At 43.6% G+C, this 16571-nt stretch overlaps 1 protein-coding gene across 5 annotated transcripts in view; it reads right to left on the bottom strand.

Moving 5' to 3' along the window:
• Window positions 1-12673: 12673 nt before the first annotated feature.
• LOC115163534 (kin of IRRE-like protein 3) overlaps window positions 12674-16571 on the bottom strand; it is a 226550-nt gene continuing 222652 nt past the window's right edge. For 4 of the 5 annotated variants that reach the window (XM_029715516.1, XM_029715515.1, XM_029715514.1 and 1 more), the window contains one exon: window positions 12674-14598. In XM_029715516.1, coding sequence (XP_029571376.1) covers window positions 14122-14598 — 477 coding nt within the window. In that variant the 3' untranslated portion in view covers window positions 12674-14121. The remainder of the gene's footprint in view (window positions 14599-16571) is intronic. The other variant, XM_029715517.1, reaches the window with a different exon arrangement.

A 16571-nucleotide genomic window follows, 5' to 3' on the forward strand; every position in this document is an offset into this window, starting at 1 on the left:
GCTCTGGATAAGAGCGTCTGCTAAATGACTTAAATGTAAATGTTAAATGTGGTACCTTCCGTTTGAGTTTTTGCATGTAAGCAGGAAGCAGGAGGATAGAGTCATGGTCTGATTTTCCAAAATAAGGGGGCGAGGGAGGGCCTTGTAGGCGCTTCTGCGTGTGGAGTAAAGGTGATGTAGAGTTTTGCCGCTTCTAGTCTCATAGGTGACATGCTGGTAAAATGAGGTAAAATGGATTTCAGTGTCCTTGCATTAAAATCACCAACCAAGGTGGGTCTGGAGCAATGCCTGTTTGTCCTCCTTTTGCTGGTATGTGGTAAATTTAAATGGATTTGCTATTGTCCAATTTTTAGGTGGGTTTGAACTTTGACCATATGGAAAACCTTTTGGTTCAAAGAGAGAAAAAAACACAGGCTGCCTATAAATCAGTCATTTTATGAAAGCTTTTGTTGGAGGCTTTAGATAGAGGATCCATCATTTACTGAAAGACAGATGTTGGTATAATGAGCTTTCTACTGCAACAGCTGCCCTTAAACAAATAAGGGAGTAAGCGAGGCGTTTTACAGGCAATTACATTGAGGCTACAGCAGTGTAAGACTTTGCCAAGTATTGACGTGTCACTCAACTCTATTCAATATCACATAAGGACACAATGAGGAAACATGTACACTGCGTGCACAATTATTAGGCAAGTGAGTATTCTGATCTTATCATTGTTTCTATTCACATTTTCAAACTCCAAACCATATAAACTTGAATGCTTATTGGATTGAATCATTTTCAGGTGATATGTATTTGTGTAATGAGGGAGGGTGTGGCGAAAGTGAATAACACCTTACATCAAGGTGTGCATAATTATTAGGCAGCCTCATTACCTCAGGTAAAATGGGCCAAAAAAACAAATTTAACTGACACTGAAAAGCCAAAAATGTAAAATGCCTTTCAGACGGATGCGACACTCTTTAAATAGCTAAACTATTGAGGTGTGACCAGCGGATATTCAAATGTTTTGTTGCGAATAGTCAACTGGGGCGCAAAAAACGCATGGGGAAGAAAAGGCACAAATTAACTGCAAAAGACTTGAGAAGAATTAAACATCAAACTACCAGGAACCCATTATCCTCCAGTGCCACCGTATTCCAGAACTGCAACCTACCTGGAGTGTTCAGAAGTACAAGGTGTCAAGTGCTCAGAGACATGGCCAAGGTCAAGAAGACTGAAACAAGACCACCACTGAATAAGATTCACAAGTTGAAGCATCAAGATTGGGCAAAGAAATACCTGAAGACAGATTTTATGGACAGTTTTATGGACAGATGAAATGAAAGTGACTCTTGATGGACCAAATGGATGGGCCCGTAACTGGATCAGTAATGGACACAGAGCACCACTTTGAGTCAGGTGCCAGCAAGGTGAAGGAGGGGTACTGGTATGGGCTGCTATCATTGAGGATGAGGTAGTTGGACCTTTTCGGGTTGAAGATGGACTGAAACTCAACTCCCAAACCTACTGCCAGTTTCTGGAAGATTCTTTCGTCATACAGTGGTACAGGAAGAAGTCCTCAGCATTCTAGAAGGCCATGATCTTTATGCAGGACAATGCTCCATCACATGCATCCAAGTACTCCACTGCTTGGCTAGCCAGCAAGGGCCTCAAAGATGCCTGAATAATGACCTGGCCCCCTTCCTCACCAGACTTAAATCCTATTGAGAACTTGTTGGCCCTTCTCAAATGTGAGATTTACAGTGATGGAAGACAATACACCTTTTTGAACAGCATTTGGGAGGCTGTGGTTGCTGCTTCAGCGAAAATTGATCGTGAACAGATCAAGAAACTGACAGACTCCATGGATGGAAGGCTCATGGCAGTTATTGAAAATAAGGGTGGCTATATTGGTCACTGAATATTTTTGAAAGGCCAAAAATGTTATATAATTGTCATTTTGTGTTACTTATCTCTTGCACTTACTCTAAAAATTGAGAATAAACAAGTGAGTTGAGAGAAATTATTTTTGTCATTTAGTTGCCTAATTATTCTGCACACTAATAGTTGCCTAATAATTGTGCACACTTATATATTTCCCCAGAAAGACAAAACTCACTTTTCCTTTGTTAAACATTCAGGTTTGAGGTTCAATAACATTTTGGATTGACTGAGTGTCAGGGATTTCCTCATCGTTTGACGATATAGCGAAATCATTGTCGGAAAAAGATGACCAATATGCAGCAGAGTTGTGATAGTTCATTTTGAACATTTAATAAACTCAAAATGAATATACAAAATAACAAAAATGAACTCACGATACACTGACAGTCCTGTTAGGCTTACACACGCTAAACACGAAACAATCTCCAACAAATACACAGACAAAACACACCCAACTAATATAGGACTTCCAATCAAAGGCAACACCAAACAGCTGCCTTCAATTGGAAGTCCACCCCAATTAACTCAACATAGAACTAGATTACCTAGACTAAAGATAGAATTACATAAACAAGGAACAGTGCACAAAAACCCCGGACTACATAAATCAAATGCCCTTTTTAGAAAAACACCACCCCTAACCACATGAAACAAATACACTCTGCCACGTCCTGACCAAACTACAATACCAATTAACCCTTATACTGGCCAGGACGTGACAGTACCCCCCCCCCCTTAAAGGTGCTAACCCCGGAAGCACCTTAAAAAATATATAAAAAACAACCCCAAACAACAACTAAAAAATTCCCCCCTACTAAAGGGAGGGAAGGGAGGGTGGCTGCCGTCAACGACGGCACTGTGCTACACCCCCCTTCCCCAACCCACCTATATCTGGAGGTGGCTCCGGTTCTGGCCGTTCCAGGCAGTCGGGCCACTCTGGCAGCTCGGGGCAGTCTGGCCCTTCTGGCAGCTCAGGGCAGTCTGGCAGCTCGGGGCAGTCTGGCAGCTCGGGGCAGTCTGGCCACTCTGGCAGCTCCGGGCAGTCTGGCCACTCTGGCAGCTCCGGGCAGTCTGGCCACTCTGGCAGCTCCGGGCAGTCTGGCCACTCTGGCAGCTCCTGACTAGTGGGTGGCTCTGGCGACTCTTCACTGACGGGCGGCTCTAGCGATTCCTCAATGACGGGCAGTTCTGGCGACTCTTGACTGACGGGCAGTTCTGGCTACTCTTGACTGACGGGCAGTTCTGGCGACTCTTGACTGACGGGCAGTTCTGGCGACTCTTGACTGACGGGCAGTTCTGGCGACTCTTGACTGACGGGCAGTTCTGGCGACTCTTGACTGACGGGCAGTTCTGGCGACTCTTGACTGACGGGCAGTTCTGGCGACTCTTGACTGACGGGCAGTTCTGGCGACTCGACTGACGGGCAGTTCTGGCGACTCTTGACTGACGGGCAGTTCTGGCGACTCGACTGACGGGCAGTTCTGGCGACTCGACTGACGGGCAGTTCTGGCGAGTCGACTGACGGGCAGTTCTGGCGACTCGACTGACGGGCAGTTCTGGCGACTCTTGACTGACGGGCAGTTCTGGCGACTCTTGACTGACGGGCAGTTCTGGCGACTCTTGACTGACGGGCAGTTCTGGCGACTCTTGACTGACGGGCAGTTCTGGCGACTCTTGACTGACGGGCAGTTCTGGCGACTCGGCTGACGGGCAGTCCTGGCGACTCGACTGACGGGCAGTCCTGGCGACTCTTGACTGACGGGCAGTTCTGGCGACTCTCGACTGACGGGCAGTTCTGGCGACTCGACTGACGGGCAGTTCTGGCGACTCGACTGACGGGCAGTTCTGGCGAGTCGACTGATGGGCAGTTCTGGCGACTCGACTGACGGGCAGTTCTGGCGACTCGACTGACGGGCAGTTCTGGCGAGTCGACTGACGGGCAGTTCTGGCGACTCTTGACTGACGGGCAGTTCTGGCGACTCTTGACTGACGGGCAGTTCTGGTGACTGTTGACTGGCGGGCAGCTCTGGCGACTTTAGACTGGCGAGGCTGGGTTTACGCACTAGATGCCTTGTGCGTGGTGCTGGTACTGGGCGTACCAGACTGGGAACACGCACCTCCAGGCTAGTGCGGGGAGCGGGAACAGGACAAGTCGGACTGGGCTGACGTACTTCCGGGTCCGCACGAGAGACAGGAGCTGGAAACCTAGGGCTATGGAGGCGCACAGGCGGTCTTGATCTTACCTCCTGCACAACCCGTCCTGGCTGGATGGAACTAGTAGCCCTGTACGAGCGGGGTGCTTGTACAGGGCGGACTGGGCTGTGCAGGGGCCTGATGGTAGCCGTGCGTAGAGCGGGAGTTGGGTAGCCTGGTCCTCGGAGGCGTACCGGCGACCAGATGCGCTGCGCAGGCATCCTCCTACCAGGCTGGATGCCCGCTGTAGCACGGCACCTGCGAGGGGCTGGAATAACGCGCACCGGACTGTGCGTGCGTATGGGTGAGAGTGCACTCCTCAGCGAAACATGGCGCTCTCCACCTCATACGCTCCTCCATATAACCACGGGTAGCTTGCTTCCGGCTCTTCCTAGGCCTAGCCAAACTACCCGTGTGCCCCCCCAAATTTTTTTATTGGGGGTGCCTCTCGTGCTTCAACGCCAGTCGTGATCCTCGGAAACGTTCCCGGTCCTTACCAGCCATACTCCATGGGCCCTCTCCGGCCATAACCTGCTCCCATGTCCATCTCTCCCGTTTGTCCAAATAAAAATTCCTCTGCTCCTTCCTCTGCTGCTTGGTCCTGGTTTGGTGGGAGATTCTGTCAGGGATTTCCTCGTCGTTTGACGATATAGCGAAATCATCGTCGGAAAAAGATGACCAATATGCAGCAGAGTTGTGATAGTTCATTTTGAACATTTAATAAACTCAAAATAAATATACAAAATAACAAAAACGAACTCACGATACACTGACAGTCCTGTTAGGCTTACACACGCTAAACACAAAACAATCTCCCATTAATACACAGACAAACACACCCAACTAATATAGGACTTCCAATCAAAGGCAACACCAAAACAGCTGCCTTCAATTGGAAGTCCACCCCAATTAACTCAACATAGAAATAGATTACCTAGACTAAACATAGAATTACATAAACAAGGAACAGTGCACAAAAACCCCGGACTACATAAATCAAATGCCCTTTTTAGAAAAACACCACCCCTAACCACATATAACAAATACCCTCTGCCACGTCCTGACCAAACTACAATACCAATTAACCCTTATACTGGCCAGGACGTGACACTGAGAGCATTATGTTTGTTCAACAATACAATTAATCACAAGGAATACAATTTGCCTAATAATTGTGCACGCAGTGTAGATGAATACTGGTCGGGCGTATGTCTACAAGAATAGAATAGATATAGAGAACCAAGGTACGAGGCAGTTTTGAGAGAAGTTAAATTAATATTACTGGGTACACCCATTAAGGTTACTGGTTTGGACTTAAGAGAGGGAGCACCTTTGTTTGTGTGTGATATTCCAAAAAACAAATTCTATCAGACATAATTTCCAAATCGGACCTCACTACGCAGGCCTTCATTGTACAGTTCCCTCCCTCTTTCCCTCTTTCCATCTCTCTCTGCCTCCTCTCAAATGCCATGTATTATCTGTCTGTAGATAATTCTGTAATGGAGTGTTTCAGCGCATCAAATGCTGATTCTGCCGTCCGCACCAATTTTGGGCCTTTTGTCAAATTGGATTTCAAATCCAATTATCAGGCAAAGTAATTCACAACATAATAATCTACTGTAATCACTCATTTGGGAGGATGCAGAGTCATTTGGGAGTCATTTCGAGAACAATCCTGCATCTGTGGGTAATTGGGAATAGGTGATGATGCCCTGGGAGGGTTTGGGGAGGGAGAGGTGGAATTAGCCCCTTACTTTGTCTGGAAATGTAATAATTAGAGGTCAGTCAGGAACATGTGTTTAAAATGCATTGGTGAAGTGAACGAGGACGACTTCACTGTAACGTTGATATAAGCAAGTATGTACCTTCTGGGTTGTATTGAATTAGTTTATTGATGTTCTAATTCATATTGTATTTTCCCTACTATGCAGATGCTGTGTTAATAATCAGATATACTTTATTTCAAGAAACATTTTCAACGACAGATACTGTAGGTGCTAAATTATAAGACCACGAGAGAATTTGAGAACTTGTTGTGGCATTGGCTTTGAAGGAACTTTCTTAACATGCAGGAACAACAAGTGCACAGTCTGTCTGGTTACTTATTTGATGTAGAGAAAACCCTTTTTCATAACCTTTCAGGGCTCACAAAGAGAGAGAATGCTGTCTGAGACAGGATTTCAAGACTGCAGCTAACACTGTGAGAAGGAGAATTCTTTGGTACACACATGTTATGTCTCAGTCGCCTCTTTCTTTTCCTTCCCATATATTTGATCCTTAATGGGAATTCTACATCTGGTCAGATGGTGAGCTGAATGTAATGTTTAAGAGCATTTTTCCCTAACCTGTATTATAATCATACAGCTATGTAGACAAGCACTCACACATCAACACTAACCCTTCTCACAAAGAGAAATAAACAAGCACTCTTGAAGGTGAAATGAAGACACGTTAGGACAGTTTTATATTTTTTATTATAATATTTTTTTATTCCCCAAATATACAGAGCAAAAGCATCATAGATTCACAGAACAGTACGGGTAAAATTTATTTTTTTCATATTTTTTCATTTGTTTTAAATACAGAGGGCCACTGCTTGAAAATAGTGGTTTACCCAGTACAATGTTAACTTTCTCTTTACATTACAGTATATACGTTGATGATTCACTTTGTACATTGACTTTTAAAACTTCCATATCAATAGCTTTTTGTAGCTTGTTATTGAAAGACTAACAAGATATTGATAGGTAGAAAAGAAAATGGAGAGTGTTGTGGCATTTACACTGTAAATGTAGAGATTGACTGTCAGTTTTTCCAGTTTGGTTGGCATCTTCTCATGTGCACGCTGTCTTAGTGTTGGCAAATACATAATTCGTTGTGAGAAACTATACATAACCATAATGCACCATTTTCAGGCAGAGCTACATTATGACAGTGTCAGTGTTAGGCATGATATAATTCTTCATAGATTTTTTATCATATTTAATTCAGACCAAGCAAAGGTCACTGATGCAATATAGCCACTCGGCACAGATATCATTTCAAAGAGAACTATCCACCAATCTGAGACTAGCTCACCCCTCTCTCTACCTCAGAAACAGCCTTGTGGGATGGGGAAATTGTGGACCAAACAATGGTCATCAACACCACTGAAAAATAGAGGATTTACCTTCCTGGCTCATTGACCCTGGCAAATGGATGTTGTGTTTTATCAGGGAAGTGCAGCAACCCCATGTTATCGTTGTGGGCTTATTTATTGATCTGTTTGGCCAAGGCATATTTCTACAGCATGGCAAACAGCACCAGCTGGTGCCAAACAAACACCCGTCCTCAGGTCAAACATGCAGACTGGTGTATGCATACCCACATGGGCTTTGATTCACACTGCAGTGCATGTGATGAGCATGATGAGCAGACTCCGACGGTAGCGAGTTGGAAGTTGGGGGTTGGTAGTAGGGTAGAATGGAGGGAACCCGGTTACCACTCCCTTTTCCCTGGATAAATAACTGCAAGAAACCGGCAAATTATAATACATTATTTATATGAACAGCATGGCGTTAAATAGAACTGTTAAAGTATATGGAATGTCTAAATCTGGCTTCTCTACAGCCTCTGCATGATGAATCATCAACGCTCAGGGTGGGGACAGACAGCCCGCCTCAGTATGGAGCGCAGTTCACAATGCATGTTGACCTATCATCTCATCATAGTAACTTTTTGTTGTTGTGACAGGTAGGCCTACATTTGCTGCAGCATAGTCTAACCTACCATAATAAAAAGACTGAATGCGCATCTAATTTACCAATCTCCATCTGGCTTTTGGGCTAATCGTATTTTTTTTATTGTAAAGAATATATTTTTTTAATTGCAGCTGCGTTTTTAAAACAGCCTATCACTCGAATATCAGCAGCCTTTCTCTCTCTCCATTAGTTCCATTCAAAATAGATAATCCTGTTCTAGATTGATTTTTTTTAACCTTTTATTTAACTAGGCAAGTCAGTTAAGAACAAATTCTTGTTTTCAATGACGGCCTAGGAACAGTGGGTTAACTGCCTTGTTCAGGGGCAGAATGACAGATTTTTACTTTGTCAGCTCGGGATCTTGCAACCTTTCGGTTACTGGTCCAACGCTCTAAACACTAGGCTACCTGCCGCCCCATATATATAGAGAGATGTCTTAGCCTACCTCTTTCAGGTTATAAATTATATACATCATTACCCTTATATTTAGCTAGTTAATGATGGGTTATGCATAATAAGCTTCTAACTTATAGCCTCTGTGTCTTGCGCAATACGGACATACCTGTGCTCTGCTGGCCTCTCTCCTTATACAACTCTCCTTAGCTCTTGGAGTCTCATGCAGGAAAAGCAAGACTAGAATAGCTTGCTGGACAAAACTGTTTTTAGCATTTCTTATACCAATAGACAATTCAAAGAGGGATGTGAGCTCTTGCTTGATGAATGTTAAATACAGCAGCCAATATAACTTACAGGTAGTTTGAAAGAAGAGCGAACGCACGATGATGGTAGGCTATAGCAGTTATTTATTTAGGCCCATAGGCTAACCATTCAATCTTTGTGAAGAGAAGTGAAAGCCTTCTTCATCTAAGTTTTGTCCTATATTATTCAAGGGTGTCATTAGAATGATGACGATAAGGACAACAAAAGTTATTTCATTTAGGCTATCTGTTGAACGTGAGGAGGAAATGAAGCAACAAAAGAGAGAGGAAGAGGAGGTAGTCTAATAACATTATGGGAAATATTATGAAAGGTATCTACAGTGAGGGAAAAAAGTATTTGATCCCTGCTGATTTTGTACGTTTGCCCACTTACAAAGAAATAATCAGTCTATAATTTTAATGGTAGGTTTATTTGAACAGTGAGAGGCAGAATAACAATAAAAAAATCCAGAAAAACGCATGTCAAAAATGTTAGAAATTGATTTGCATTTTAATGAGGGAAATAAGTATTTGACCCCTCTGCAAAACATGACTTAGTACTTGGTGGCAAAACCCTTGTTGGCAATCACAGAGGTCAGACGTTTCTTGTAGTTGGCCACCAGGTTTGCACACATCTCAGGAGGGATTTTGTCCCACTCCTCTTTGCAGATCTTCTCCAAGTCATTAAGGTTTTGAGGCTGACGTTTGGCAACTCGAACCTTCAGCTCCCTCCACAGATTTTCTATGGGATTAAGGTCTGGAGTCTGGCTAGGCCACTCAAGGACCTTAATGTGCTTCTTCTTGAGCCACTCCTTTGTTGCCTTGGCCGTGTGTTTTGGGTCATTTTCATGCTGGAATACCCATCCACGACCCATTTTCAATGCCCTGGCTGAGGGAAGGAGGTTCTCAGCCAAGATTTGACGGTACATGGCCCCATCCATCGTCCCTTTGATGCGGTGAAGTTGTCCTGTTCCCTTAGCAAAAAAACACCCCCAAAGCATAATGTTTCCACCTCCATGTTTGACGGTGGGGATGGTGTTCTTGGGGTCATAGGCAGCATTCCTCGTCCTCCAAACACGGCGAGTTGAGTTGATGCCAAAGAGCTCCATTTTGGTCTCATCTGACCACAACACTTTCACCCAGTTGTCCTCTGAATCATTCAGATGTTCATTGGCAAACTTCAGACGGGCATGTATATGTGCTTTCTTGAGCAGGGGGACCTTGCGGCCGCTGCAGGATTTCAGTCCTTCACTGTGTAGTGTGTTACCAATTGTTTTCTTGGTGACTATGGTCCCAGCTGCCTTGAGATCATTGACAAGATCCTCCCGTGTAGTTCTGGGCTGATTCCTCACTGTTCTCATGATCATTGCAACTCCACGAGGTGAGATCTTGCATGGAGCCCCAGGCCGAGGGAGATTGACAGTTCTTTTGTGTTTCTTCCATTTGCGAATAATCACACCAACTGTTGTCACCTTCTCACCAAGCTGCTTGGCGATGGTCTTGTAGCCCATTCCAGCCTTGTGTAGGTCTACAATCTTGTCCCTGACATCCTTGGAGAGCTCTTTGGTCTTGGCCATGGTGGAGAGTTTGGAATCTGATTGATTGATTGCTTCTGTGGACAGGTGTCTTTTATACAGGTAACAAGCTGAGATTAGGAGCACTCCCTTTAAGAGTGTGCTCCTAATCTCAGCTCCTTACATGTATAAAAGACACCTGGGAGCCAGACATTTTTCTGATTGAGAGGGGGTCAAATACTTATTTCCCTCATTAAAATGCAAATCAATTTATAACATTTTTGACATGCGTTTTTCTGGATTTTGTTGTTGTTATTCTGTCTCTCACTGTTCAAATAAACCTACCATTAAAATGATAGACTGATCATTTCTTTGTCAGTGGGCAAACGTACAAAATCAGCAGGGGATCAAATACTTTTTTCCCTCACTGTAAGCATCAGCCAACTAATTATACAAATTGGCCCTAGTATATTTCAAAATTAAAATCAGATTCTAGCCTATACTTGTAACTTTGTAGGCCGTATGTGCTGCACCAGAATCACATTTTGTCTCCCTGCTTTATCATGATTTGAATGATATACATAATTCTAGTCCATATAATACAGTATAATACAATACAGTACAGTAATACAGTTCACACTCAAAAAGATTAGCCTACTAGAGCTAGTTTAATTTATTTACCCAAGAGAGCATATAGCTAGCTACATCTATGGGCTTTTATGTTTTTCTGTCGTGCGTATCATATACTCTATGTATTGGATATCGGCACAATCATTTTGACTTTTTTGGCCTTGGGCTCATTAAATGTATTTAATGTATGGCTCATCAGGCTCAGGTAGCATCAAGGTTGAATTTTCGATCAAAGCTCTAGTCAAATCCAGACATAGACCTATTTACATGATTTATAATGCTTTTGAATGACACTTCCGGCTTTGGCGGGAAATACTGGGTTACCCAGGAGAAAAGTGATTTGTTCTCGGGATGGAACATTTGTAAAATACCGGGAAGATATTCAACCCTAGTTAGTAGAGTGGCATTTCAATTATTAATCCATCCAGTTTGCTGGACACACAAAGAGAGATGTTATAAAACCTAAAAAACATTGTGTGTTTGGAGTTGCTGCACTGCGGCCCGAGTCAGTTGGTATTATTCTAACCCATCAGTAAGACAATGCTGTATCTGGGAACTGAAGCAAGTGGAAGAGAGTCTCTTTTCTCTAGGGACATTCTAGCTCCTATCTCACCCCATGAACAGTTCCCGTGCCAAACCCTAGAGCCAAACAGCTTTGACCGTGTGACTGTGTGAGAGAGACTGCCACAAAGAGATTAAAAACTGCTCACACAAATCACTCGTTTGCAAAGACAAGCTTGGTTGGAGATGTCAATGAATGCTGAGAGAAAAAAAAGGGACGGATAATTGATTGTCTGTCTGTACAATATTGATGGCATAGGGATTTGTTTTGCCCTAATATACTGAAAACGGACAGAGAAAAGAAATAACGGCAAAATTATATACAGAGAGCATTTGAGATTTATATACAGTGTTCTAAGCGGCAAGCTGGATTATCAGCATTGAAACAGACCTTTTTGTGTTTAAGCTGCACAATGGGCGCCAATCCATTTGTAAAATTAGAGTCAAACCACCACCACTCAAGTAGAAAAGCCCATTGAAATGCCTTGAATATAATCACATGTAAAGTGCTTACAGAAACAACTTTCTCATTTGTCCAAGGTACTGTCTAACTCTTAAAAAGGATTAAAAATGTTCAGCAAGACAACACAAGTGAAGGACTAGTTAATACATTTGATATCTATTCCATTGGCCGAGTAGTCACGCAGAGGAAGACTAATGCAAAATGATGAGATACAAGAGGACTGTTTTAGATTTTAAAAACAGGAAATGACATCACCATTGCAACTCGGTGTCCACTGTATTGCGGTAAAACTGGAACGTTGTTTTTCTGGCATTAGGCAACATTTTACCCTTCTCTAATGCTTTATCTAATACCGATCAAACTGATGTTAGAAAGTAGGGTCTGTCTGTCCAGACCTAGAAGCCACCCACAGGCAGACATCTTTTATAGGCTTTTGAAGACTAACTGATGATGTAACATTTAACGTATTTGCGAGGGTATATTGCAGACTTGTAATATAATGTAACTAACTGACACTCCAAGAACTGCGCTTGAGAATTAATGTACATCTGCCGCACCCACTTAAAACCTCCACAATGGAGGACTCGTAAGTCTTGTATTGTATGGTAGCTCAGGCCTGACTGTATGGTACGTGGTGATATGTAGCGTGGTGGCAAAATGATGTACTGTATATTTTAGTCATTATCACCAACACCACCACATTGATTATCGCATCCATTAGAATGTGCTGTACTGGTTTAACATTACCGTGGTTGGTCTTGTCTAGTGTAGTACTACTTGTCCTGTATGTGACATGTCCTGTGTTTCATGTGACTGTGTTGCCCTCCACAGCAGGCTAGATAGCAGAGAGGAGGCATTGTGGATCTACCATACAAGTGCTTTGTCTTTATCAGTGATGGGATTTGTTTCTGTGTTTCCCTAATCTCTCAAATAAAATGACAACAATGATAATGGTGAAAAAAGTGAAATTCCATATCTGGCATGTACATACACTCACTTAAAACAGTCAGTGTTTATACAGTAGTCTCACAGCAGCCAAAACCAGAAATCAAAACAACAATTTACATCACATATTCCTATCCATTTCCTTCGATGAGCAGCTAGATCACAGTAGGTATACAGTTTGGATTGACTGAGCTCCAGTATTAACATGGTATTGGGAAAGCCACATGATGAAAAGCTCTGATACACAATGTTTACATTTGGTTCTGCAGGCAGCATCCTATCATGTGGACATGGCTGATGATATAAAGCAGTTAGTATGAGAGACTTCACATTACATGGGTAGGACAGACATTATAGTCAGGCAGCTAAGCTCTCCTCCATTTGAGCTGGCATGGTGCCGACAGGTTGACTGAGAAAAACCCACCCCCTTCTTTAAATTAGAACACACCCCGTTCTGCTTCTGAATGTAAAAGTTTGTCTCCTGAAATGTCTCTCGGCATTTCAAATAGTCCCACTCAAGGCAAGAAGAAAAAATGGGAACAAACTCTACTCTCATTTCCCAGTCCGAGTCCTCAAAACAAATTAAATCAAGCATCTGAGTAAAAATAAAGAATGCTGAATAAAAGATGCGTAATGTACACTGATATTATTCCTTTATCTCAGAGTGACAAACTGTGAAACGACAACTCAGGCTTTCCGGTTGAGATCACGGGCCTCCTTATCTGTAGAGTTCTGAGGGCCGGGAGCCCGGGGAAAAGACTGCCTTTGGTTAATTGTTTGGCAAGTCTGGACACATTTTGAGAGTTCTACACAAGGGATGAAGTTGGATCAGCCAAACTTAACATAGAGCGTGTGTGAGGGGAGGCTGGGGGGAAAGGGTATACGAGAGAGGAGAAGCTTTGACATTTAACACACATTCACAGTTGTGCTTAGAACTATAAGAGAGCAGCAGAATATTGGCTTACACATACCAAGTGATGGGTGACTTTTGCCACCCATAAGAGAGTGGTCGTGCTTTGAGTTAAAGACAAACTTGCTAGCCCCCAGCCACAGCGTTTGGTTATTTTGCTCCCTTATATGGGATCCTATTTCCACTGTCTATCAGTGCAACAACCACCTCCACACTTGAGTTGTGTCCATGTGGCACAGCTACTGTATGTTTATGGTTTATGGGCCTTTATTTACTAAGTGAAGAACTGGGCAACAGGAGGTGGTTTCTGATGAGCTTAAGATGGGATGTGGGGGGAAATGCCAGCTATTTGAAACACTGGTTGGAACACAGAGAATTCTGAACAAGTCCAATGTGAGTTAAAGCCACCTATTTCAAGGCTTCTCACAAACACATCATGTGCTTTGAAACGTAGGTCCCTTTTCAGGAAGCTGTATGTTTCCCATAGTTCCAATCCACGGCTGGATACCCCTGGACAGGCAGGCCCTCTCTGGTGGTCAGGTCAGACGTGGGTCTGCATGCGCTTCTGGAGGGGCCGTGTGAGGTCTGAGTTCTGGGAGGAGGACTGGGAGTAGTGGGATGAGGAGGAGGCGGAGGCGGAGGCCTTGCTGTCCTTGTCGAACTGCACGTAGCCGTCCTGCTTGCTGTAGCTGCTCACACTGCTGTCGCACTGCGTGTCGATGAAGGAGCTGGAGTCGCTGAGTGATCCTCTCTGGAACTCCCTCTCGCACAGCTCGATGGAGCTGCTGCCCATGCCCAGCACGAAGCGTTGGCTGTAGTCGTACAGGCGGTTTGGCCCGGCACCTAGGGTGGAGTAGATGTTGGTGAAGGACATGCCCGTGGGTACCCGCTGCTTGCCCCCGGTGGTGGCAGCGGTGGGATTCCGCATCTCTGTAGTCTGGTTACCTTGAAGGGTGATGGTGGGGGTGGAGTGGTGCTCCTTGAAGGTGTTGACACTGTAGTATCCATTGGTGGGGTCCTTTAGGAGGCAATATGGGAGAGGAGAGAATATAAGAGGAGAAGAGGAGAGGAGGAGAGGAGATGAGAAAGTTAAAGTAGTTGAATTAGTTTTGTCATTGTCAATTTTGAAAAATTACCCCACTGGGTATGCCTTGTTGGCAAAGCAGAATAGACGACAAGAAAATATTTTTCTAAGTGAGGCAGAAGTCTGAAAAGCAGTACATCTCTGGAGGGAAACAGACTAAAGTAAGTCATCCCATCGTTTATATGTATTTATTCTTCTCAAAGCTTAAACAGTGTCAAGGTCAAACTGGCTTTAATTACCATTCAAATTGGCATATAAATAAGGAAACAGGCTGCTGCTGCATGTGTCAGGTCTGAACCGGGAAAAATAGTAGCTAAAGCTCAATATTATGATTTAGTCTTCTTTTGCATAAACCTCTACAATCATGTTACTTGCTAATTAACAGGCCTTGGTGATTCACAGTTTGGCAGCCAACAAGTCCTCCCAAAGTTCACTAATACCCCAGTTTAATTGGGCCCAAAACGGTTTGTGAAAACAAAGTCTTGAATTTGATGTATGCAAAATAAATGACTTGTGTGGAGCCATGGCTGCCGTGCCAAGGTTGCTATTGTCACACAGCTCCTGGCTCTTGCCTCGATGATGCTGTTGCTAAGAAGCAGCCGTGACAAGGCTGTGAGAATGAACGTGAATGTCAAACCCAACGAGCACAATGCCGCCATGGTTGCAGTGCCGAGGTTGCTGTTGTCACACAGCTCCTGGCTCTTGCCTCAACGATGCTGTTGCTAAGAAGCAGCCGTGACAAGGCTGTGAGAATGAACGTGAATGTCAAACCCAACGAGAACAATGCTGGATCCCAGAGGAGCCATGCTAATCATGGCGAAATGGCACAGCTATGACAACCTGAGAGAATCCTCATTATGAGTGTCATTATCAGACTTTGTGTCCCCTTATCTGGTGTCTGGTTCCCGGTGATCTCCTCCCATACACACACTCATCAGTGTGGATCAAAAGAGCCAGGTCCAATGGGAACAGGTATGCAGACAGAACACCAGATGAATACTCTTGTGTACTGGGTGAACAATCATCTGTACAATGGCATAAACAAACAGGACCACAATTTTGTTTTCAGCTCTTGATTCGTTTTAGCGTTTTGTGGGGTGAGTCTGAATTGGACATCACCCATAGTGAGTTGTTTGTTCCACAGTCTAATGATATTATCTGTGTGTCTCGTTTGAAGGAGGTTCTTATTTCAATATTTATTTCTTCAGAAGGATTATGCCATATCTCCCACACTGTAGATGTGCTAAACTCTGCATGCCGAGTGAGGTAATGATGAAGTGAACAGCACAGTGCTAGTCTAATTGAGGAATTTGCATATCTGAGAACCAGGGGGCCTCTTGTTAAAAGACCCCATACTGACTCTTTGCCTGTCTGTTTTAGCTATAGCTTCCACAACTGCCTTATATTCCACTCCAAATGAGTGTTTATGTTGAAATAACAAGAACTGGTGTCATGCGTGAGACGGGTCTGGAACAAAAGCAGTGCAGGGACTGTCTTTCTATTCATAGGCTTACTGCTCATTATCAACATAGAAAGGTACAGGATAGCCACCTTTATATTATACAGAGGGAACGTTTAATACTTGTTGCTTGTACAGTAGGTCCAGACAGGTATTGTGTGCTGGATTTTGTGAGTCTGTTATAGTGCTATTAACATACAGTAATATATCTGTTGTCAGAGTATTGGCAAATTAAAAGCTTCTCCTTTGCGAGGCACAGACTCACCAAGTCCTCCAAACTGTATCTAAAGTAGCAGTAATGGGGCTTCTCTGGCTTAACAAGTATTGTTGATTGAGCATACTGCAATTCTAGCACTTAATTTTTGTCACATTATAAGCTCTTTCATTATTTTGAAAATATGAGGAAGGCAATTAACGCGTTGAATTATAAATTATTGGTTTTGGTTGA

The sequence above is a fragment of the Salmo trutta genome, chromosome 26 (genome assembly GCF_901001165.1).
Source record: "Salmo trutta chromosome 26, fSalTru1.1, whole genome shotgun sequence".
NCBI classification, from domain to species: Eukaryota; Metazoa; Chordata; class Actinopteri; order Salmoniformes; family Salmonidae; genus Salmo; species Salmo trutta.